The sequence below is a fragment of the Trachemys scripta genome, chromosome 9 (assembly GCF_013100865.1).
Source record: "Trachemys scripta elegans isolate TJP31775 chromosome 9, CAS_Tse_1.0, whole genome shotgun sequence".
Taxonomy (NCBI): Eukaryota; Metazoa; Chordata; order Testudines; family Emydidae; genus Trachemys; species Trachemys scripta.
In genome coordinates, this window is record NC_048306.1 from 73,201,739 (window position 1) to 73,227,246 (window position 25,508).

At 43.5% G+C, this 25,508-nt stretch overlaps 1 protein-coding gene across 1 annotated transcript in view; it reads right to left on the reverse strand.

Annotated features, from left to right (window-relative positions):
• The window catches only part of SLC9A9 (solute carrier family 9 member A9), a 332,485-nt gene that overhangs the window by 299,735 nt on the left and 7,242 nt on the right, over positions 1-25,508 (reverse strand). Inside the window, exons 2-4 of the mRNA XM_034781731.1 lie at positions 20,781-20,983; positions 2,412-2,489; positions 1,644-1,720 (exon numbers count right to left, since the gene is read on the reverse strand). Of these exons, the coding sequence (XP_034637622.1) occupies positions 1,644-1,720; positions 2,412-2,489; positions 20,781-20,983 (358 nt within the window). The remainder of the gene's footprint in view (positions 1-1,643; positions 1,721-2,411; positions 2,490-20,780; positions 20,984-25,508) is intronic.

A 25,508-nucleotide genomic window follows, 5' to 3' on the forward strand; every position in this document is an offset into this window, starting at 1 on the left:
CTTTTGTATATACATATTACATATTACATTCCCACATGGGGAACTACACGTTAACCCGGATATTTTGGGCCAGATTCTTAGCTGGTATAAACTGGCATAGCTCCATTGAAGCCAATTTACACCAGCTAAGCGTTTGGCTAACTGTTTACACTGTAAGAAACTGCCTGGTGTGCTTGTGTATCTCTGCCCTTTACTAGAGGGAATCAGAACTGCTCAACTGTGACAGGAGCTGCACAGCTACCGGCTAACCCAGACTCTTCTTCAGCTCATGTGGCAGGGACCTGTGCTTTTGGAGCATGAGGATTACATTTCTCTCTACTGTCAGTGAAATTCTGAGTGACCATAGCATGCAGTATAATAAAAACCAAAAAAATCCTAGGTGATGATGAGTTTGTTATAGAAAAAATCAAGTTGTGTGTGCTGTTGCCTTCTTTGGATCTTACTAAGATGACAAGAAAGTTAACTCTGATGTCACGATACCCATTTTTGTCTTGCTTCCACTGAAAGGATAGTTTTAACAAGTATTAACTTTGAATTACAGACTAATCCATCAGTCACTGATGTCTTCATAATACTGAATTGAAATTAAATGTGAAAATTCTGTCTTATGATGATGTTGAAAAGGAACATATATTTTGACTGCACACATATAACTTTACTTAAGATCTGTTATAAAGAAGCAAGAAGATAGGAGTCAAAGTTAATTGCTTTCATAATTTGAAAGCACTCAGCCTAGGTTCAGAAGTCTGATCACTTCTAAATTAAAGCGCATGCATAAAATTGAAGTGCTACCATAAATCCTTGCGCACCAGGCTGAATAACTTAAATGGCTCATTTAAGAGTTACACAGGCCAGGCTCTCAGGTGACCTACAAGATTCAATGAGCCGCTAACCTGAAAGTTGAACCATCAGTAAATTCCCAAACTTGTAACCTATAAAATAAGCCCTCCTCCTTCAACTCCACACAATCCCAGACAGATGGCTAATGAAGTCTTAGGCCCCAATCCTGAAATGAGCTCTGCATAGGCAGACCCCTGTAAGGAGCTCCGTTAGCTTCAGCAGGGCTCTGTGCAGGTGCAGAGCTCATTGCAGAAATCTTGGTTCAGAACCAGTTATTTGCCTTTTACTGCTGTGGGAATTTTCCTAAACGACCAGGGCTGAAGCTTGTCTCATTAACTCTATTTTCCACATATGATACTGGATATCTGCTACAGTTCAAGAACCTTAAAATTCCTCCTGTCTTTCTGGAGATTTCTTGTCCTGTAAAGGGAATGCCAGTAAAGAACAGTGTGTTCACCCAAGGAGAATGCTCCCTTCTTGCAGGACAAATAAAATTTTAATGCTACATGACTGTAAAAGGCAGCCTGTGCCTATATAAAGATCACAAATTGGGGCCCAAGTGTGTAAGATACTGAGTGTCTCATGGAAAGGGTTCAGCCTATACCATGACTACATCTTGAATTTTCCATCTCAACCTCACCTGAAGATAGAACTTCATTATTTAGGAAAGTCATGAATAGATAGTTTAGGAAAATGCCTTCATATTAGACTAACACCAGTGAAGTAAATCATGTGCTTTTTTATCAGGAAAATCAACTAATCTTAAACTTGAACAAGAATAATAGGATGTGAATTTCACTTACCCTATAACAATGCAAGAGATGGCAGTTCCCAAAAAGGCATATGTTAAAATTGATCCTAAATTACGAAAAAAATGTCTCTGGGGAAACAAAGTATGAAAAATACAATGTCAAATTTAGCAGAGTTCATCTTAGAAACCTAAATTCAAGTTCAGACACCGAGTTTAGGAGTCCCATTCAAACCATTCTGGCAGTTGCTATAATAGTTTTTCAGGATTGGAAAAACAAACAAACCATAGACTTCAAATACGCTTTTGAAAATATGATCTAAGACCCCCTCATGTTCTGTCAGTGTGTCTATATGTCACAGAGCTTCCCTTGTTGCATCTCAAGTATGAATTGCATATTCATGTATGAAACAGTTAGTGGTCATAATGAAAGCTCAGGTTCTTAATGATCTATGTAAATATTACAACGAATCCCCTCCCTTACACAGATGTAGGTCCCAATTCTGCATGGTAGGAGGACTGCTGCACACATGTGGAGCCTCACTGACTTCAAAGGGGCCTTGCATGGGCAAAGCTATCCACCCACACATTGAAGTGCAAGCGTAAGCGTAAGGAGCAGAATCAATCAGGCCCATGGGTTTGAAGTCTTAAATAGTTATTTTTCATTCTGTTCTCTGATATCAAATGGCCTAAATAATTACCATGCAAAAGAATTTCAAACTGACAATTACTTAGATTCTTCTCCCCACCAATGTAACAGTGGCACTACAAAGTAGCCATCAGACCAGCCCACCTTCTGTAATTTAAGAGAGAAATCACTTACCTTCTTTAAACTATATCCAGCATGAAATATAATGGGTGGCAGTAAAACATTGAAGAAGATTGAAGGATCAAATGTCATCTGCCAGAAAAGACAAAGATATCAAGTAAGGAAAAAGTAAAGCAGCCATTCAGTTTGTTATGGAAGGTTTTAAGTGAGAGTCAGGCCATTTTAAAATCAGGATTAATCACGGTGTTAGCCTTAATAAGTTACTCTCGAAAGTGTGGAAACTGGACAAATTACTCAGAGTTATTATCTGAATAAATACTAGTTTAGAGTTCCCTGCTGCGTGTGCATATAGTACAATATTTAGATATTTTTGTAAAAAAATATTAAGCATAAGAAACAAGTAGTGCTCTGTCAATACAGAACACAGGCAAATTACATTTCATATGTTAAGAAGAGTAATGAACTAGATGGCCTAGTAGGTTTGGTGGTGGACTGGGGACTCAGGAGTCCTGTCTTTGACTTCTGGCTCAGCCACAGATTTCCTCCGTGATTTCTGGCAAGTCACCCTGTGCCTCAGTTTCCCACCTGTAAAATGGGATAATACCTTCCTACTCCATAGATGTTTTGTGAAGATAATGATTCTGAGTTGCTCTGATACTGGGATGATGGCCATACAAGTTGCTACATAGCTAGAAACGGCACACAAAACAAAATTAAAAGGAAAAATAAATCCTTCTTGTGTTTCCTTGTTCTAAATAAAGGAGATCTTCCATCTCATGGGAGGATATTCTCCATTTTTGCTTATGTTTATTTACTTTTTATTTTGCTTTACCAACTTTAATAATAAAAAACCCCCATAAGAATGGCAATACTGAGTCAGATCAATGGTTCATCTATCCAGTAGCCTGTCTCCCAACAGCGACCAGTGCCAGATGCTTCAGAGGGAATGAACAGAACAGGGCACTTATCGAGTGATCCATCTCCTATTGTCCCATCTCAGATTCTGGCAGTCAGAAGCTTAGGAACACCCAGAGGATGGGGTTGCATCCCGGACCATCTTGGCTATAGCCATTGATGGACCTATCCTCCATGAACTTATCTAATTCTTTTTTGAATCCTGTTATAGTCTTGGCCTTCACAACATCCTCTGACAAAGAGTTCCCCAGGTTGACTGCATTGTGTGAAGAAGTACTTCTTTATGTTTGTTTTAAATGTACTGCCTATTAATTTCAATGGATGACCCCTGATTTGTGTGTTATATGAAGGGATAAATAATACTTCTATATTCACTTCTCCACACCATCCATGATTTTATAGACCTCTATCACATTCCCCCCTTAATCATGTCTTTTCTAATAAAGGTATGTCTACACTATGAAATTAGGTCAATTTTATAGAAGTCGATTTTTAGAAATTGATTTTATACAGTCGATTGCGTATGTCCCCACTAAGCGCATTAAGTCAGCGTGGCTAGCATCGACTTATGGAGCGGTGCACGTTAGGTAGCTATCCCACAATTCCCGCAGTCTCCGCTGCCCACTGGAATTCTGGGTTAAAGCTCCCAATGCCTGATGGGGCAAAAACATTGTCGCGGGTGGTTTTGGGTACATGTCGTCAGTCGCCCCTCCCTCCGTGAAAGCAACCGTAGACAATCATTTTGCGCCTTTTTTCCTGGGTTACCCATCCAGACGCCATACCAGTGCAAGCATGGAGCCCGTTCAGCTCACCATCACCGCTGTTGTTGTGGGCAAGTCTACTGTGGGGGCTGCTGTGAGCCATGTAGCCAATGCAATCAACATTCTCTAATCAAGGGTAGTGACTCTGGGAAATGTGCGGGTCTTTTTAGATTTTAGGTACATGATATTCCTGACCTTTGTCGCTGGTGAAGTATTGCAGCCATACATTCCAGTCCGGTCGGTGCTGTAACACTATGTAACACATAGCACTTCTGTGGTTGACACATGTAACAACTCCAGGGCTCTTGCTCTTTTGCCTTGGCCGAGGTACCTTGCCCTACCAGGACCTCCAAGCATTCGACACAGAAGCACCTGCAGCAGCTGGCATTGCTACACAGCAGCAGCTCCTTGCCTTCGCAGCAGACGGTGCAGTAGGACTGGTACCCGTCCTCGTCATACATGTAGAAGAGCTCCAGGAATTGATCCCTGCAAGTCTGGCAAAGCCCCCCCTCAAACAGCGGGTGGAATGTGGCTGGGTTTTTTCTCCTGCACGATAAACAACTGTCTTCAAGGCTCCTGTTGTTGTTTGTGACTTTGGAAACCATTTGCTCTCTGCTCTGGTCCTCCTCCACCTGTTCCTTGCTGTTGTTGCAGAAGTTAGGCTTTAGCCGCTTGGCCGGGGGTTCTGGGAACATCTTCCCTGCTTGGCTCTTAGCAACCTCCAGGGCATGGTGTATGGCTCGTCGATAGGAGACCAGCTTATTAAACGTGGAGTAGTTGAAATGCTGCCTAAAAGCCATCAGACCCACCAGCTTGTCTGCTGAAACCTCAGAGAACTTCCCGTCCCCAAGCCATTGCACCCAGCGCATTCCAGAGATTGCCTGATGTTTGGACGTGACTCTGTAGGAAATGATGATTGCAGGCCACCAGGAGAAGCCCTTGATCTTCCCCCACATGAGCTCTCCAATTCCAAAATCTTTCCCATCCTGGTATTCCACCATTTCCCCTGCAATGCTGCTCTCCTGCTCCCCAGCGACGATCTTGGGGGATCTGTTCTGGTCCTCCTGGGTGCTGCTGGCAGACGTGGTACTGCTGCTCTGGGAGGACTCCTTGGAATCCTTCTCAGTGAGGTCCATCAGGGGCGCTTGGAAAGACATGGCCATCCTTGTCTTAGAGCACTGAATGGGAGCCAGAGACTCCAGGTCATTCTCTTCTTTAAGTTTTGTCTCATGGAGATTCAGTCCTGCCTGGAATATCATGTGAGCTGGAGGCTTCTGCCTCAGGCTGCTCTCCCAGCCGGCATTACCGCACAGTCGCACCTACCCCAGCCTACCCCTTGCTCCCATGGCTCATGAAGCCTGGACAGTAGTAAGGTGCAGTTCAACTATAGGCTGAGCAAGTGCAGAATGGTGGTAGAATGTGCCTTTGGACGTTTAAAAGCTCACTGGCGCTGTCTGCTGACTACGTCAGACCTCAGCGCAACCAACATTTCCGTTGTTATTGCTGCTTGCTGTGTGCTCCATAATATCTGTGAGAGTAAGGGGGAGATGTTTATGGGCAGGGTGGGAGGTTGAGGCAAATCGCCTGGTGTCCGATGTTGAGCAGCCAGACACCAGGGTGATTAGAAGAACACAGCTAGGTGCACTCTGCATCAGAGAGGCTTTGAAAACCAGTTTCATGACTGGCAAGGCTTCGGTGTCACAGTTGTGTGTGTTTTTCCTCTGCAGTGGAATGGCTGGGTGCCCGGAGCATCTTCTCCCCCCACCACCCTCGTGTTCTTGGTCGTCTGGGTGAGGAGGCTATGGAACATGGAGAGGAGGGGAGGTGGTTATACAGTGGATGAAGCGGGGGTCTGTGCTCTTGTTGGCTTTCCTGCAGCTCCAACAGATGCTTCATCATGTCTGTTTGGTCCCCCAACAGACGCTTCATCATGTCCGTTTGCTCCCCCATTAGCCTCAGCATCGTGTCCTGCCTCCACTCTTCCAGCTCACTTAATTCTTTCCTGGCCTCTGAATGCCTCCATGCATTAAGCTATGCCCTCTCAGTGCGGGAGGACTGCATGAACTCGGAAAACATGTCATCGTAAGCGCATTTTTTTCACCTTCTAATCTGCGATAACCTCAAGGACGGAGATGATAGCGGGAGCTAGAAACGTTATACGCTCTACAATTCTGGGGGGACTGCATGGTCACCAGTGCTGCTGAGTTCGCCATGCTGACAAAACAGGAAATGAAATTCAAAAGTTCCCAGGGCTTTTCCTGTGTACCTGGCTAGTGCATGGGAGTTCAAAGTGCTGTCCAGAGTGGTCACAATGGAGCACTCTGGGATACCTCCCAGAGGCCAATACTGTCAATTTGCGTCTGCACTACCCCAAATTCAACCCAGCAAGGTCAATTTTAGCGCTATTCCCCTCGTCGGGAAGGAGTACAGAAGTTGATTTTAAGAGCCCTTTAGGTCGACGGAACGGGGTTGGTTGTGTGGATGCAGTCATTTTAAAAGCGACCTAACGTGGCTAAATTCGACATACATTATTTTGTATTTATTAATGCAGAATTTCATCTGCCATTTTGTTACCCAGTTTTGAGAGATCCCTTTGTAATTCTTGGCAGGCAGCTTTGGACTTAACTATCTTGAGTAATTATGTATCATCTGCAAACTTTGCCACCTCATTATGCACCCCTTTTTCCAGATCATTTATGAATATGTAGAACTTGTCCCAGTACAGATCTGGGGGGACACCACTATTTACCTCTGTCCACTGTGAAAACTGGCCATTTATTCCTACCTTTTGTTTCCTATCTTTTAACCAGTTACTGATCCATGACAGAACCTTCCTTCTTACCCCATGACTTCCTATTTTGCTTATGAGCCTTTGGTGAGGGATTCTGTCAATGGCTTTCTGAAAGTCCAAGAACATCATATCCCCTGCGTCACCCTTAGCCACATATTTGTTGATGTCCTCAAAGAATTCTAATAGAGTGGTGAGGCATGATTTCCCTTTACAAAAGCCATGTGGACTCTTCCCCCAACATATCATGCTTATCTATGTGTCTGATAATTCTGTTCTTTACTATAGTTTCAACCAATTTGCCAGGTATTGAAGTTAGGCTCACCGGCCTGTAACTGCCAGGATTGCCTCTGGAGACATTTTTTAAAATCAGCATCACATTAGCTATCCACCAGTTATCTCATACAGCCAATGCTTAATTTGTAATGAAAGAGGTGCTGGGAGTCACGCAATTATTTTTTACTTTCATAACTGATGCGGCAAGCCCAGAGGTGCCGGAGCTATGAACTGCCAACCCAAAGGTGCTAGAGCTGAGCCCTGGCAAGCCCCAGCACAAATTAAGCACAGCATAGAGTGGCAGATTTAAGCGATAGGTTACATACTACAGTTTGTAGTTCTGCAATTTCATATTTGGGATCCTTCAGAACTCTTGGGTGTATACCATCTGGTCCTGGTGACTTACTGTTATTACTGTTTAATTTATTCTAAAACCTCCTCTATTGACACCTCATTCTGGGACAGTGCCTTAGGATATGTCTACACTACCCGCTGGATCGGCGGGTAGTGATCGATCTATCGGGGATCGATTTATCATATGTAGTGTAGACGCGATAAATTGATCCCCAATTGCTCTCCCATCGACTGCTGAACTCCAGCTCAGCGAGAGGCAGAGGCAAAGTTGACGGGGGAGCGGCGGCTGTCGATCCCGCACCGCGAGGATGCAAAGTAAGTGATTCTAAGTTGATCTAAGATATGTCGACTTCAGCTATGCTATTCTTAGATCGATCCCCTCCTCCCCCCCGCCCCCCGAGTATAGATCAGGCCTCAGATTATCACCTAAAAAGAATGGCTCAGATGTAGGAATCTCCTTCACATCTTCTGCAATGAGGACTGATGTAAAGAATTTATTTAGCTTCTCTGCAACTGCATGGTCTTCCCTAAGTACTCCTTTAGCACCTTGATTGTCCAGTGGCCCTACTGATTGTTTGGCAAGCTTCTTGCTTCTGATGTACTTAAATTTTTTGCTGTTAGTTTTTGTGCCTTTTGCTAGTTGCTCTTCAAATTCTTTTTTCGCCCGGCTAGTTATACTTTTACTTATACTTGACTTGCCAGAGTTTATGCTCCTTTCTATTTGCCTCAATAGGGTTTGACTTCCAGTTTGTAAAGGATGTCTTTTTGTCTTGAACCTGTCTCTATTCCTCTGTTGTTTAGCCACGGTAGAATTTTTTGGCCCTTTTACTGGTGGGTTTTTTTTTTTATTTAGGGAATATAGTTTGAGTCTCTATTATGGTGTTTTTAAAAAGTTGCACTCTTGTGACTGTTCCTTTTAATTTCTATTTAACTACCTTCCTCATTTTTCTGTAGTTCCCCCGTTTCAAGTTAATTGCTACTGTGATGGGTTTCTTTGGTCTTCCACCTCCCCTTAAGAATGTTAAATTTAATTACAGTATAGTAGCTATTACTGAGTGGCTCAGCTATATTCATCTCTTAAGTGCACCACTTAGGACTAAATCAAGAATTGCCTCTCCTCTTATGGATTCCAGGACTAGCTGCTCCAAGAAGCAGTCATTAATGGTGTCTAGAAATTTTATCTCTGCATGGTGACATGTTCCCAGTCAATAGGGGGATAGTTGAAATTCCCCATTATTAGTGAGTTTTCTGTTTTTGTAGCCTCTCTGATCTCCCTGTGCATTTCACAATCACTGTCACCATCCTGGTCAGGTGGGTGGTAGTTTATTCCTAGTGCTATTCTCTTATTATTCAAGCATAGAATTTCTATCCTTTCTATGGTACAGTTTGAGTCATTTAAGATTTTTACTATATTTGACTCTATACTTTCTTGCACATATAGTGCCCTCCTCCACCAGCATGGCCTAGTCTGTCATTCCTATGTATTTTTTACCATGGTGTTAATCACATTCTATTTATTTTCATCATTCCACCAAGTTTCTATGATGCCGATAATATTCTAATTCACCCCTTCTAGTAAAAAGTTTCCGGCTCAGTCACTGGAGCAGCTGGTTAGCACATTCAGTTTTAAAATGTCTCCCAAACATAACTGTTTGGAAAAGAGCCTGTGCACCTGTCTAATATTCATTTTTCTAGATTCCACAGAAAAATACTTGTGCAGGAGAATTTTGTTTTCTGACTGCATGTACTGTAAACTCAATTTGGGTTCAAAGGGTCAAGCTGGGTTCTCTCAGTCTCACATCATCTCGAGGCATAAAGGTCCTGCAGGCTAAATTAGCCCCTCAGCATTGTCTAAGCAAGGGAATGTGTACACTGCTCCGCAGTTTGAACTATAGGGGAATGAATAGAACTGTGCACCAAAGTACTGAGCTGTAACTCCCCCAGACGGCCACTGAGGACAAGAACTAAAAGGTTCCTAGTTTATCTTAAGGTAATCATGTTTGAAGAGAACTACATTAAGGTGAACTAGGAACATTCTACTTGTAGTTTTGCCAAGATGTCGGCAAGAGATTCGCTTGGTGGGTATATGCTGAAATGGCACATGTACTAGGAAGCCTTTCCTTTAAACTTCAGATGTTTTGCTGTTTCTTTTAGGAAAGTACATTCAATTAGAGGGCTTTTAATGTGCTTAATTATTAACAGTTCAACTAATTTACCAATAACATCCTGTAGCTCTTCATTATCATTTCTATTCCCATCTGTACTAATAGTGCAGGAAAAACTGCCATGGCAAAGAAACTGAAATATCCTCTCAGTGGCACTCATCTATCCCTATGAGACAACAGCTTATTTATCCTCTGCACTGCTGGAGATGCAACACATCTTTGTGTGTGGAAATCGGAGGGGGACTAACTCCATCATGGTTGCTGGTATGCCACCTTGTGAGGAAAAAGTGGTCTGTCTTGGAAGCAGGAAAGGGTTACATTATAGTCTCCATGTTCAATGGATGAGACTCATCTATTCTGCACAGAGCCAGAGTAACTGGGCTTTGTATGGGGCAATAAGCAGTCCACTATTCACTCCCCAAACCAGGGCTGTGCCACTATTCTACGATCCAGCCCTGTCTGCCCTCTAAACTGGGATGGCAGCAGCTGTTACTCCATACACACTTATGCAAGCTGTTAGGCCTCTGGATCTGTGTAACCCTGGACTGTCAAACCTACTCAAGTCTCTGCTTAGCACTAGTCTGTTTGGGTCCCATATGGAGCTTGCTCACAGAGATGGGGGCTACCCATGTGTTATGCAGGAAGTCAGAATAGCTCATGGTGGTCCCTTCTGACCTTAAATTGCAATAAAAATACAGTATATGTCCCCCAGCCCTACTCAAGGGATTAGGCAATGTGGAGGTTCTTGCATAGGCCCTTTGCTTTTGGGGTGAATTTCACCCTATGAGCATATACAGAGAGTATTACTTATGGCATTGGCTGAAAAGAATCAAACAAAATAAGAATCTGTGCCCCAACTTTTAATGGAACCTTTTTGCAGGTTCAGGAATAATTAGTTACCTTTTTTCAATTGTCACACAATCCTATGCTCCTCAGTTCTGCTTTAGGATGAGGAACAGAAAGACCAACATACCAGTGGAACAGCAGGTGACCCAACAAGTATGGGAGGCACCAATAATCTTGTGAAGAAACCTGTTCTTGTGAAACTTCCAGTTCAATTTTTCAGAGCCCATAGTTTCAAGGAGTTCAAATACATTTAATATAAAGATATGAACACTGGGGTCCAAATTCAATTCAGAGCTCTTTTGAGGTTCACCCAGCCCAGTGCTTAATTTGTAATGAAAGATGTGCCGGGGCACAAGTGATTTTTGTACTTTCATAACTGACATGTCAAGTCCAGAGGTGTCAGGGCTATGAAATGCCAAGCTAGAGTTGCCAAGGCTCAGCATTTGTATTTAAAATATCTTATCTACTTTAAAAATGTTCTTGTTGATTTTATTCTGTGAACATTTCTGGAGCTAGTTTTGCCAGAGGTCACGACATAATCTTTACTATTCTTCAGGTGTGAGACTCCACTCAGATATTCAGGCATGCCTCACTGCATAGCTTGAAAAATCCCTGCCTGTATTTGTGTGCAAGTGAGCACAATGGTCAACTGCACCATATCTAGGATTAGAGTCAAACCCTGATCATTGCTGGAAGGTTCTTTGCTTTTTTTCAGAAGGTTATTCATTGTGAATATTCCATCCCATGAGCAACAAATTACACTGACATAAGTGTTTGTGTTCACAGCACTATGTTGGCGGGAGAGCTTCTCTTGCCAACATAGTTTATGCCGCTCACAGAGGTGGATTTTTATGTCGATGGGGGAGCTCTCTCCCATCAGCATAGAGCATTTTTCACCAGACTGATGAAACGGCACAGCTGCACTGGTGCAGCTATGCTGCTGCAGTGCTGTATGAATAGGCATACCCTTAATCTCAAACGAAGTTATACCTATGAACAAATGGGAGTGGCTCCAGTCTTGCAAGGTGCTTGGCACCTTTCACTGCACTGACTTAAGGGGTAGATGTGGGTACTCAGTCTGTGCAGAAGGTGCTCAGTCCTATAGCATTTGATAGGATGAAACCATTTGGGTTCTATAGAAATTAGTCTCAAAACCTACAAAATATAATGGTTAGTCAAGTCCTTTCTATTGATCTTATGAGTCATCCTACAGAAATCTGTAGCAGGGACATACTTTTCCATTAAAACGGTTTCAAAGACCAATGGAAGAGTCATTTTTTATTAAATTCTTGAGGACTTTGTTATAAGGGAATTCGCACCACAAGACCTTACATTTAAAATTTTAGGATCCAGTCCTCAGAAGTGTCTAGTAATCCTACAAAGTGCTGAGGCCCAGATCCACAAATGGACTTCAGTGCCTAAAGCCCAGTTTTAGGCACCACTGTAATCCACAAAACTCCCGCTCGGCTGCCACTTAACTCTGTAGGGGCCTGAATTTGCTAGATGTCTAAATTTTCTCTAAGAATTCCCTAGGCACCATGGACATGCTATCTCATTCATAAGCCCCAGGGTGAGCCTCAAACCAGGTGAAGATAGGTTTTGCCCCACCAGTCTTGCCTGTGGGGCCTGATCTGATAGGTGTGCTCAGACTAAACCTACCTCCACACAAAACAGCCAGGGAGGGAAAGAGGAACCTTTAGCCCAGTGGTTAGAGTATTCAATCAGGATGTGGTTCAATTCCCTCCTCTGCATCATGAGAAGAAGGGATTTGAACAGGGGTTTCCCATATCTGAGGTAAGTGCCCAAACTGGGCTATGGGACCTTCTAATCTGAGTATCTCTCTCCTGTTGAAGCTGTTCTACTGTATATAAATAATTAAATATGCACTGGGTGAGAGGGAAGGTGACTCTAATCTAGCAGTCAGGGCACACATCTGATAGGTGGGAAACCTCTGTTCAATTCCCTTTTTCACATCAGGCAGAGGGCAGCAACTGAACAGGGGTCTTCAACACCCTAGGTGAATTCCCTAACCACAGGGCTAAAGGTTATAAGAGAGGCCGCCTCTCCACCACTGTCACACAAGACATGGCTTAGGCATCTGACACCAGGAGAATGTTCCCAGCTGTGAATCCCAAGCAGAAATAGATACTTCCCTCCCACCTGGATTTAGGCACCTAACTCCATGAGGTAGTTGGAACTTAAGATACCCCCCCGTCCATATCTGCTATTGGCTAGTTTAGATAGATCCCTGCTTAGTGGGCTAGATTTTGTGGCTCCCATTCTCTGGGGTCTCTCATTCCCCCCCCCCTCCCCCACCCAACACATTGTACAGGAAGCCTAGGGAATTAACTCATGGTTTGTGAATTCCACTGGGTGACAAGAAACTTAAAAGTTAGATACTATAATGCCTAAGTCCTTTTGTGGATATGGGCCTGAGTGACAGACTTAGGCCTTGTCTATACTATGGGGGGAGATCGATCTAAGTTATACAACTTCAGCTATGTGAATAACATAGCTGAAGTCAACATATTTAGATCTATTTACCGCAGGGTCCACACTATGCTATGGCGATGAGAGACACTCTCCCGTCGACTCCCCTTGTGCTTCTTGTTCAGATGGAGTGCAAGAGCGATCTGCGGTCGATTTAGAGCAGGGTTGGGCAAACTATGGCCTGTGGGCCAGATCCGGCCTGTCAGGGGTTTGGATCCAGCCTGCGGGATTGCCACCCCCAGGGTGCCATGGGCCCTGCGCCGCTCCCAGAAGTGGCCAGCGCCATGTCCCTGTGGCCCCTGGGGGAGGAGGCAGAGGGCTCTGTGTGCTGCCTTCACCAGCAGGCACTGCCCCCTGCAGCTCCCATTGGCCAGGAACGGGGAACCGTGGCCAATGGGAGCTTCGGAGGAGGTACCTGCAGGTGAGGGCAGTGCGTGGAGTCCTCTGTCCGCCCCCCTCTGCCCCCAGTGGCTGCAGGGACGTGGTGCTGGCCGCTTTCGGGAGCGGAGCGGCGCAGGGCCAGGGCAGGCAGGGAACCTATCTTAGCCCCGCTGCATGCCGCTGCCACCCCAGAGCCTCTCCGGGTAAGTGGCACCGGGCCGCAGCACACACCCCAGCCACCTGCCACACCCTAACCCCCTGCCCTGAGCGCCCTCACACACCCTGCACCCCAACCCCTGCCCTGAGCCCCCTAGTACACTCCACCTCCTCCCACACCCCGCACTCCCTCCCACACCCCAACCCCCTGCCCAGCCCTACATTCGTGGCCCTGCATGCAATTTCCCCACCCAGATGTGGCCCTCAGGCCAAAAAGTTTGCTCATCCCTCATTTAGAGGGTTGTCACTAGAACTACAAAATTGACTACCGATGCATCCATCGCCACACATCAATTCCCGGTAAGTGTAGACAAGCCCTTACTGTGTGTTGAGAGGGCTCACCACCTTGCAGAAGGCACAAAGCATCTCATAGGATTGGGCAACCCTATAACTAAATTTAAATGCCTATTTCAGATCACTCATTTGGTTACAGCTTTAAAGTCATTTGACAGCACCTAGAATTTCTTAAGTACTGTAATAAATTTTACTTCAAGCTACAGAATGGATTGTCAAAGGGACACTGCAGTAGGTCACACTCCAGGAGTAATTGTAAAGCTCTTTAATAAAGGCTCGTTACATATTTAAAATATTACATCATACTTCTTTCAGGAAAAGGAGTAATTATACTGGATTTTGCATTCCAGCAGATAAATGGGTATTTATGTGTTTAATTCCAATTAACAAATTAAATTGCGCATAAAAATTCTTTGTTGATAGGAAAGCAGATGCTGCTTGGAGAAGCATGTGCTCCCTTCTAAGCTTTTCCTAAATTGTCTGTTTTTTAATGGGAAAGGTTTTGGATCAGATATGCAACGTCTGTCAACTGCTGAAAGGATTGATTTGGCAGCCGTGGAGTGTTCATACTGTTCTTCATTCTCTGCAGTTATCAGAGAGGACTAGGATGTGATATAACATCTTAATAAATGGGGGAACTTCCTGGTTAGGGAGCTCACTAGTTGCTGCTTAAAGCATGGCTCTCTATATTTATACCCTCACACGACATGGTGTCAGAAGTCCATGAATCTCTCTGTCTCTGAAGGAGTAGAGGACAGAAAAGATCCCTGACTGCCAGAGTAGTGAGTGAGCGGGGAAAGTGTTGAAGCTGCAGCAGGAAGGAATCAGAGCCCTGTCTCAGCACAGCAATGAAGCCTGTAGCACAAATGGAGAAAAGGAAGTGCTAGCAGTCAGTTGGGCCTGTGAACAGCTCAGGGCATATCCGTTTGGCTTGAATTTTAATAAAGAAACAGACCACAAGCCCTTAGTGGTATGACTGGGATCAACGCCTTCCACCTAGGATTCAAAGATTTTGGCTATAGCTAATGTGATTTTCTTTCAACACTGAACACATTCCAGAGCAGCAGACACGCTATCTAGAAGACCCAATGGGGCAGCCAATGGAAGATGAAAAAGCTTTAGAGAAAGATGTCAAAGTCTACACTTTGTTCTTGCAGCAATTCCAATATCTACCAGCTGACTTCAGCAAATTGGAGATAAACAACTAAAGCATGAGACTTGCCAGAAACAGACTCTATTCTGCCAAGGATGGTGGGGTCAAAGAAGTCAATTTCCAACTGACCTACCACCATACTGACAAGACCAAAATGCCCTTTCACATGCCAGATGGCCTGCTTCTGAAAGGACACACATTCTTATCCCTACGAACTTCAGAAAGATACTCTCCAATATCCCTGAGGGACACCAAAGTACAACCAAGTGTGGAGCATGAGCATAGCAATCTGTGTGGTGGCCCAGTCTGAATAGGCAAAGTCACACCTTAGTAGAGGCTGCGAGATATGTAACAAGGAGAGGGGGGAAAAGATCTCCAAAACCATTACTCTATACAGAGCTATCTGACAGACCTTGGCAGTGGGTAGCCACAAGATTTATTTTTTCCCATTATTATAGCTGATTAATTCTCCAGATATTTTGACTTAGCTAAACTTACACAGTGTTCCTTGGCACAGGTCATTCAGAAACGAAAGTCAATATCTACACCTCATGGAGTTGCTGTAATCCGCATATCTGATAATGGGCCTCAATTTACCTCTAAAACATTCCTACATTTTGCACAGGACTTTGATTTTGGACATTGTAGGAGGAATCCACGTTGCCCCCAGAGTAACAGGGAGGTGGAAAGAGCAGTGCAGACTTTAAAAAGACTGCTGTGAAAATCAGTGGCCCCATATAAAGCATTCCTGGGCATATCCATCAACACCACTTGCATCTGGACTATCTCCATCAGAACTTCTGATGGGAAGACAAATAAGGACATCTTTGTCTGTGGCAACGATACAGATTAAACTGGTCCAACCTGATGGAATTTCAAAAATGGGATGCTGAACTCAAAATTCAGCAACCAAAAAGCTTCCATATTCAGCACAGAACAAAAGCATTACCTGAACAGACAGTGGTGGATTAGCCCCTGAGCCAATGGGGCCCGTGCCCATGGGCTCCGAACAATTTGGGGGCCCTGGAAAAATGGACACCCCATGCCCTGACCCCATTCCTGCCGCCTGCCCAGCGCTCCTGCCGGGAGGTGGGGAGCGGGAGAGGGGCACGGTAGATTGCCCCGCTCCCTCCTGGCAGGAGCACTGGGGGGTCAGAGCAAGCCCCTGGGTCTCAACCCCTCCTGGCAGGAGCACTGGGGGAGGGGGAGAACTGCAGGTGGAAGGGGTGGGAAGGGGCCCCCACTTGCTCTGGCCCAGAGCCCCAAAAAATCCTAATCCGCCTCTGTGACAGGCGATGAGGAACAAAGTTTGGATCAAGAGCTCCCAGACATTTGGAACTGTTCAGAACTTGGTAGAAACTCCCAGATCCTACCGAGTGGAGACTCCAAGAGGACTTCTCCAGAGGAATCAGATTCATCTTCTGTATTTCCCAACACACCAAAGAGAGGATCTCGGGCTTGCAAGTACTCTGTAAGGAATTAAGCCCCCTCCTCAGGGAACTCCATGCACAAACTCCACAGAAGTGATAACACAGTCTGGAAGACTGATCAGACCCCATCAAAGACTTGATCATTAAAATAATGCCCGGGGTTATTTAAATGCAATTGATAAGGGGACGTAGGAAAAATAGTTTTAAGAAATTTGAAGTATATTTTGAACTGTTGTATGTATATCATTTAAATTTTAACTTTTCATTATAAAGAAAGGAAGATGTGGAGTGGTTAGGAGTTCCTGGTCTTCCAAGGTCACCAGGGAGAAACAGGATGTGTTGCAGCAGCCACCTTACTAAATGGGAGAACTTCCTGGTTAGGGAGTTCTCTACTTGCTGCTTAAAGTATAGTCTCTGTGTTTATGTCTTCACCAGAGGCAGATTAAGAGTTTTTGTCTCGGGTGAGAGCAAGTGCCCCCCCTATTCTGCCTGCAGTCCCCCTGGCCACTCCCACCCCCAGGTGCTCCTGCCGGCAAGCGGGGGCGCCTGTTTTTCTGGGGGCCCCCCCATTGGCCAGGGCCCCTGGGCACGGGCCCTGTTGGCCCCCTGGCTAATCCGTCACTGGTCTTCACACCATAGCACACAATCTGGAAAATGCCAGCACTTTGTGGGTTAACCCTGTGCATTGCACTTGGCCTCTTCAACAAAAAGTGTTGATTGAAAGTGGCAAATTTTAATAATTTTGGAAAAAACTTTATTATAATGACCTCTCATCATTCCTGCAATTTGTGGAGTTAAGTTATCTGAAAAACAGATTTACTGCATTTCTTCATAACGAATAAAAACCTCCGGATTTTTGCAGGTAGTAAGCAAGACAACATTTTTCCCTGTTCCAGTTTAATGTATAGTATTTTGCAAGAATTTTAAGGCATAAATATATATTGAGCCAGATCCTCAGCTGGTATAAATTGCTGTACGTCTACTGACTTCAATGACGCTACATCCCTTTTTTGTCATATATGTATGACATCTATCTAATCTGTATGAAAAACTACAATGCTAAGGATTTGAACTCAGTATGACAGATATGTGTAGCTGGTAGGAAAAACAGATTTTGCATAACAACCATAAGAATTTATGGATCTTGGCCACATTATCTCCTGCACAGAAATCCACTGAGCACAAAAGAGAAAGAGAGAACACTTCATTTTGTCTTGATTTCTTCTTGTGCCGCTCTGACTTACACCAGCTGGCAGCGGTCCCTAAAGGACCGTACATCAGCTGAGAATTGGCAGAACACAGTTCCATTCTAATTCCACTTTGAAGAAGACCCTAAAACCCCTTCCCTCCCTGACATGTCCCCTACAGCAGGATGGGATGAATTGTTGACATGAGAGCTGCTATAAACCAGCTTTACACCGAGAGAGCTCCCACTTCCTGGTTTAGCCAGGTCCAAGTGCAGTGGAAAGAGGCCAGAACACAGGATGGAATCTAGCCCACTGCTTTGGCCGCCATATGGAACACATTTTGTTCTACGAGTGCCATTGCAAAAAACAAAAAGACATGTAATAAAAATGGAATATTGCCTAGAGTTCAAACAAAGTGCATTCCTCAGTGCATTCCAAGTCCTATATGTATGAAACAGATGTATTTTTACTGTGTGTTTTGCTTCTTCAACAAAAGACTGGGGAAGAAAAACAATGTACATTTTCGTTATAAAATAAGACACTCATTAAAATGATTTCTCAGAAGTGATGTTAGAATGAGCATAGATCTGAACAAAAATAAAATATGGTCAGCCTTGCTATTGCAGGTATAGTGCCTGTATTCTCCATCAAGTTCAGGCCTGTAGAGATAGTGTTCTGCTTTTTTAATTTCATTTCAAGTAACTCCCAGTACAACAGAATCCTGTTTACAGCCGAGCACTGAGAGACAAAAGACATTATAATAATAAGCCTGTGTAATTCATTGTTCTGTCTGGGGGCTCTCCTACATTAATATCTTTAAAAGTGACAGCATGTCATTAGCATAATGGCTTGCTCCTCCTCTGTCCAGATAAAGTGCTTTAAAAAAAATGGCTACAATATACTAGATGGATTATTTAGCTTTATAGCAAACAGACCAGACTGCAAAATTGCTTCCGTCTTCTTACCAACAGATAACTTGATTCGATAAACAGGAAGTGAGAACTCAGCAAAAAATAATTTTTTTACACTGTTCTGCTTACTTTGAGTTATTAAACTAATGTGAACTGGCTGGCAAATAATAGGATGTGGTAAATTTAGCTATGCTGACAACTTTATGGGAAATAAGCTGGAGAAAGAACTTTTAACCACTAACTCTTCCAAACCAAGAGTCTCAAATGTCACATTAACATGGGAATTAAGTCAGTAAGTAAATTAGACTAAACTTTTTTCCATAGGCAACAGAAATCCTAATTGCATATTTTTATTATTCAAAACAATGCTACGATATAACAAAAATATATTTATAAATCATGGCACAAGCTAATCACTGCTGAAAAGGCGCAGGAACCTTATATGATGAAGTCAAAGGGGAATTTTGGTTTGCACAAAACAATCAAGAAATAGGCCAAAATGCAAGCATTTTTGTTTATTATTATTTTTAAACCAAAGGCAGAAAAGGCTCTTTGGGACTTGTTTTCACCTTCTAAATTCTGCTGAATTTGCATTCGTTGTATAGTGTAAAGTCGAGGTGGAGTGAATCCCGCAGGCATAGTTTGCAGAAGGAGCATCTGCAGCATGTTCCCCTCCCTGTGGCCTGAAGAAACCCATAATGCTAACTCCACAGAGCTGAGGCTTTAGAGAATCTTTTCAGGGTGCCAGGCTGGGGAAAAAGGGGAGGATGATCCCCCGACAAGGCTGCAGATACCAGTATGCAATTTATGCTATTCCATTCTCATAAGAGTCATTATTCAGCTCCAGAGCGAGTGCTGTGATGAAGATGCTGAAACCTAGGCCGCTCATTGCATCTGAGCCAGCTGGATGTCAGGCAAAAGGTGGCACTTCAAGCACTAGAGACACATGCCACTGCGATACTTCAGGAAAACTCTCCATGCTGCCAGATTGCTCCTAGTTTCTAGGTTGACTCTGACATGGTTGCAGGCTAAGGGGCAGAGCTGGTGCTAGCCCACTGGGGGCCCTAAGGAGGAATGTCTCCCCCCCCCCACTAAAACAGGCAATTTCTTATAATAAAAAGCAAACAGGGGGACCACTTGAGCTGCTCGGGGCCCTAAGCAATTGTTTAGTCTGCTAATGTCTAGCGCCAGTTCTGCTAAGGGGGACTGTTGTGGCTATGCAGAGCCACCTGCCAAAGGCAGTTATCTAGAGAGCCAATAGTCTTCCAGGAAAAAGCCTGAAGACTCAATAAAGTCTGAGGTCCCATTATTTTCCTGTACCCACCCAGGTTTGCTATCACAATCTTCAATCAGCCTAATTTTTCCTGAGAGAGGCAATAACCAAACATACACAGGCTCCAGTTCAGCAAGGAATTTAGTATGTAATAAGAATGTGGAAAACTTTAAGCTTGTGGGTAATCCCACTGACTTCTATGCAGGGGGACTTATATTATAAACATAAACACAACTCCTGAGTTTAAATAACAATTACCATTATAACACACAGGTAAGTGAGTTACAAGGCAACACACATGAAGGAATTCGAAGCCATACAGTAATGGAGGGTAATAACAAAAGTGAAGTTTAAGCAGTTCCTCATATGTTTAGAACCTTGGTATGCACATGTTTTATCTATCATTACAACATGAGAAATGTGCTGTTATGAAAAGTTCTTGTTGGGTTTTTGCAACATTCTCGTTCTTAGAAATTTAGAAAAAAGGGAGTGTGGGGGAAAAGGGAGCATAACATTTAGATTTTAATATCAACGTTACATTTGAAATTTTTGATTCCAAGTAGAGCTGCTTAAGTAATGAAAACACTGATTTGTAAGTAATTTATTCCATGCCTGAGGGGGGAAATGTGTTGAGTCCATCACTCACTAATATGATTTGACCAGATCTTCTTAAGATAAAGCCAATATTTGTGGGGGCTGAAGTGGTCATACCAGAGAACTCAGGCAATTGTTTTGTTCACACACAGCCTCCTGCCTGCAGTGGAGCTGTGAACTATTATTCTTTTCTGGTTCATAACAATTGGACATCTAATTCACCTTATTTCCTTTTTCTGCCTGTTCTCCTTTCTGTTCCTCTCTTGTCATCCTAAAATCAGAATAAGTGTCCATATCACACTATAAATAGGGACAGATTCTCCTTTCACGCTGGCACGTTATAAACTCATTTTATAACACACAAGGATAATGGCAGACAATCCTTTTACCTTTTGAAGCATTGCATTGCCTTGGTGAGCATTAATGTTGTGTTGGCTGATTTCCCTTTTGTACTGATATTCATATACTTGGTTTGTTATATTAACAAGTAGAGTGGGTGGGCCAAACTTCAGCTTCTCACAAGGATAGACAGTTCCACTTTCAAAGTCTGTTGGTGTTGTTGCATATCGTATAATTAATCCCATTAGGAGACCTGAAGATTAGAAACATAAGAGGTTAAAATACTGTAAGTGTCTGTTACAGCATTGGTTATAGACATGGAGAAGAAAAGTATGGTGGTGCCCCTTCACCAACAGCACCACCGAGGTGCACTACAGTCAGTATTGTGTGGATGAATATGGAACACTGAAGAACATGGCAAGTTCTGGATGAATACAGGGGTGGACATGAGGGTTTTACATGCACTTGGAACAGATCATACTTCTGTGATCCAGGTATTGGGGTCATTCTGATGTTTTTACTAACCATGTTACTCAGCTATTGCATGCCTAATAAGGTATGTGTGGTAAGTACGTATTTAGAGTGGGAGGCGCTTTTGTGGCTAAAACACTGTACTGGAAGTCAAGAGATAATGTTCTTATCTCAGCAACTCTGAAGACTTCCTGTGTTAAAGTTATGTTGGGCAAGTCGTTTCTCACTCTGTAACACATTCTACATGTTATAAGGAACTATGCAGTTATGGTGCTATATAAATAATGAACAATAAAAATGGAAAGAAAGGAAAGAAGAATGCTGTTGTGGTTAAGACACAGAGACTTGGATTTAGTTCCTGGCTATGTCTACACTGCAGCTGGGGATGTATGTTTATACTGCAGTTTGCATAGATATGCCTGTGCTAGCTGTACTCTAGCTACCTTGCTAAAAAGAGCAGTAAAGATATGGCAGCACAGGCTTCAGTATGGGCTGCACAAGCAAGCACGTGCTTAGGGGAATCAGGCGGATTTGTGCAGCCATGTCCTCACTACTATTTCTTAGCGAGCTAGCTAGATTAGACATACCCACCTGGGAGTTAAACAAGCTGCAAATCACACTCCCAGCTGCAGTGTAGCTATGCTGCTGACCTCCTGTGGGACTTTGGACAAGTCACCAACAGTGTCCCTCCGATGGAGAAAATAATACTTCCCAATTTGCCATGGGTGCTGTGAGGATTGTTGATAATCAATGAGTTCATTTTATTTATTGATAAGATGTCAGATACCTTCGCTCAATTGGTTTATTGAACATAGAGAAATCAGCACAGACAGAAAAGGGTTAATACTTTACATGATCCTGGGAAGTAGTTCTTCCAGCAGTTTTCAGCATGTTTGCTCCAAAGTGTGTGCTTAATTCAGCTCATATTTAGGCTGTGTCTACACTTAAACTGCTACAGCAGTGCAGCTGCGCCACTTTAGCGCTTCAGTATAGCCACTCACTACAGCAATGGGAGGGGCTCTTACTTTAGTTAGTTAATTTCTCCCTCCTCCCTCCCCCTTCCCCCCCCCCCCAAGAGGTGGTAGGTAGTTCAATGGCAGAATTTTTCTGTCGCCCTAGCACTGTCTACACTGGAGGTTAACTTGGCTTAACTACATTGCACCCCTGAGTGATGTAGCTGGGTCAGCTTAACTTTCTAGTGTAGATCTGGGCTTATATGTCCCTTATTTATGACAGCAAAAAGACTAATGCCTCTCACTTCCTTTTCCTTATCTGGTTTTTATTTGTCAGGTTATATGATATCTGTGCCAACTACAAACAATATTATTCAAAATGTTAATAAATCATAGAGTACAAATAACATTAGGCCATGAAAACCTACCGTAAGTGTTCCCAGCACACAGTTCCTACTAGGCAAAGCTTAGACATCATGCTTTTGACCAATCAATGGAGCATACATCTTGCTTTTGGCAAATAAACAGAACATACAAGGCACAAAACCAACAATTTAACTACGAATAAAACCTTAAAAGTAGACTATAAAACCTAATCTTGAGACTAAAATATTCCAAGATACACATTTAGCATAAGTACAAAAGTATTCTGGGAATTTTTGGTTCTTAGCTTAGCATATGTCTTCTGGTTCATTCTATAGTATTGACTAACAGTATAGATCCATAAATACTTGGGAAATATTCAGATACAACGGTGATGAAGGCCATTAAGTATCTAGATTTTTTTTTAGAGCCCTTTGGAAAATATGAAGGAAATTTAACCATAGAAAGTAACCCAAAGGAGTCAGAAAATTTAGAGCTAATACTGAAGTTTCATTCAGTAACCAAATACTATGGTGAGGAGAGTGGTATAAATGCCTAGACAGACAGACAGATGGAACAATCTTGTTGTTGGCCAGTTTTGCAGAGGTCTCTGAACAGTGGTTGCCTCTAGCATATCAGATTAGATGTAATATTTTAGCTTGATGGAGTAAGGCAAAGATGGTGTAATAGCAACAATGCTGACTATACTTTTAAGGAGGGATGTTTTCTTTAAATCCCTCAGGAGTCACACCACCAACTAAGAGTCCAAAGGTTGCTTCCTGAGGTCGTATGAAATGTGCATAATAAATCAGATAATAAATCTAGCTGTAGTAAGAGGTAGCATATAGACTTCCTGAAAATTCTTGGGGGAAGGAAAGGAGGCACTAAACGTTCCAATGCAAAATATTAATACCATGATGGCCAACCCCAAGAGTTCAAAAGTCAAGAGTCAGACCTCAGGAAGCCATGAGAATGAATTGGTTAAAACAGTTTGGGGTTTTCAGTCTGACTTCAGATTATTTAACCTTTAGGGGGAACTGCCTATCTCACAAGGTATTATTACAGGTTGAAAATTCAACCTTAAATGCACATGCAAAAATGTGGACCTTCCCACTGGGTGTTTGGAAAGGATGCCACTCACCCTCTCTCAGACCCTTGAGTGGGAGAATGATCATCCTTTCCTCTCCAGCTCTCTTTCCCTCTGTCCCAAGCTCTCAGACCCTTCTCTCAATCCCCAGACTCTATCTGCCATCAGTCAGCCCTTCTTGTGCATTCTCTTTCCCTTCCCCTTCAGTCTTCTGCCATGCCACATTCTCCCTTCCTTTCCACCCACCAAAGTCTACCTGAATGACCCTCATTTCCTGTCCCCATAGTGGGCTTGCCTGTTCCCTCACCCTCCTTTCCTACCCCTCTAAATTCTGCTGTCATCCCATATTCACCTGCTCCCTAACTGTCCTTCAATATTAATTTACTCCATACAGTGTTCTTGCTAAGCTTCAAAATTCCCTTGACCCCATATTAACCCACTATCCCCCTATCCTGCTCTGCTCTTCACCATTCCATACCTGCCCAGTCTCCCCACACTATTTCTCCCTGATTTCTGACAGCATGTAGGGCAGCCATCTTCCTTGAGTCAACCAGGACTCTCTCCTACTGAAACAATGGGAGATAGTGGCCAACTTTAATAGGAGCTATCTCACTATCACCTGCAAAGGCAGTAGGGAAATGGCAGCAATTTTAATTGAGGGGATCGGCCTGTGACTCTCGGATGGCAGTCATGTTTTTCCTACATAGCCTCTGTGCTACCATTGAATAGATCACTGCTTCATAAAACACTTTGAGAAACCTAGTATATGTTCTATACATAAAACCAAGTTCTGGTTACTGTTTTAAATATATGGGGACTGTCAGGGAAGTCCGGGATCAGACTACCTGCAACAGGCGCCTATAAGGGAGAATGAGCCAACTCAGATCCACCTAGAAGTAACTGAATCCCTAATCAGTTAGTTAGTTGTGTTACTAGGCCTTAGGTGGGGGGGATCATATAGACAGGAAGCTCCTGAGGAGAGGAGCTCCCAGGACAGCTCACCAAAGGAGGAGCCTGGCAGGCATGCTTCTAGGGACAGGGAACTCCTAATCAATGGCAGGAAGCCCAGCCTCTCAGGAACTACATACAGGCTGTCCCAGAGAAGAGCTGCAGTTGGCAGATCTCTGCAGGCCCTGGCTCCAGGGAAACCACCTCCTCAGGCAGCGGCAAGAGACCTAACTCCAGGGAAGGGACCTGTCAAGGCTGTATCCCCACTTTGAACTTTATGGTACAAATGTGGGGGCCTGCATGAAGACTTCTAAGTTTAACTACCAGCTTAGTTCTGGTCCGCTGCCACCATTCCCAAAAACTAATTCCCTTCCCTGGGTAGCCTTGAGAAACCTTTCACCAATTCCTTGGTGAATACAGATCCAAAGCCCTTGGATCTAAAAACAAGGAAAAATCAATCAGGTTCTTAAAAAGAAGGCTTTTAATTAAAGAAAAAGGTAAAAATCATCTCTGTAAAATCAGTCTGGAAAATAACTTTACAGGGTAATCAAACTTAAATTGCTCAGAGGACCTCCCTCTAGCCTCAGGTTCAAAGTATAGCAAACAAAGATAAACACTCTAGTAAAAGGTACATTTACAAGTTGAGAAAACAAAGTAAAACTAAGACGCTTTGCCTGGCTTTTTACTTACAAGTTTGAAATATGAGAGACTTGTTTAGAAAGATGGGGAGAACCTGGATTGATGTCTGTTCCCTCTCAGTCCCAAGAGCGAACAAACTCCCAAACAAAGAGCACAAACAAAAGCCTTTCCCTCCCCCAAGATTTGAAAGTATCTTGTCCCCTTATTGGTCCTTTGGGTCAGGTGTCAGCCAGGTTACCCAAGCTTCTTAACCCTTTACAGGTAAAAGGATTTTGGAGTCTCTGGCCAGGAGGGATTTTATAGTACTGTACACAGGA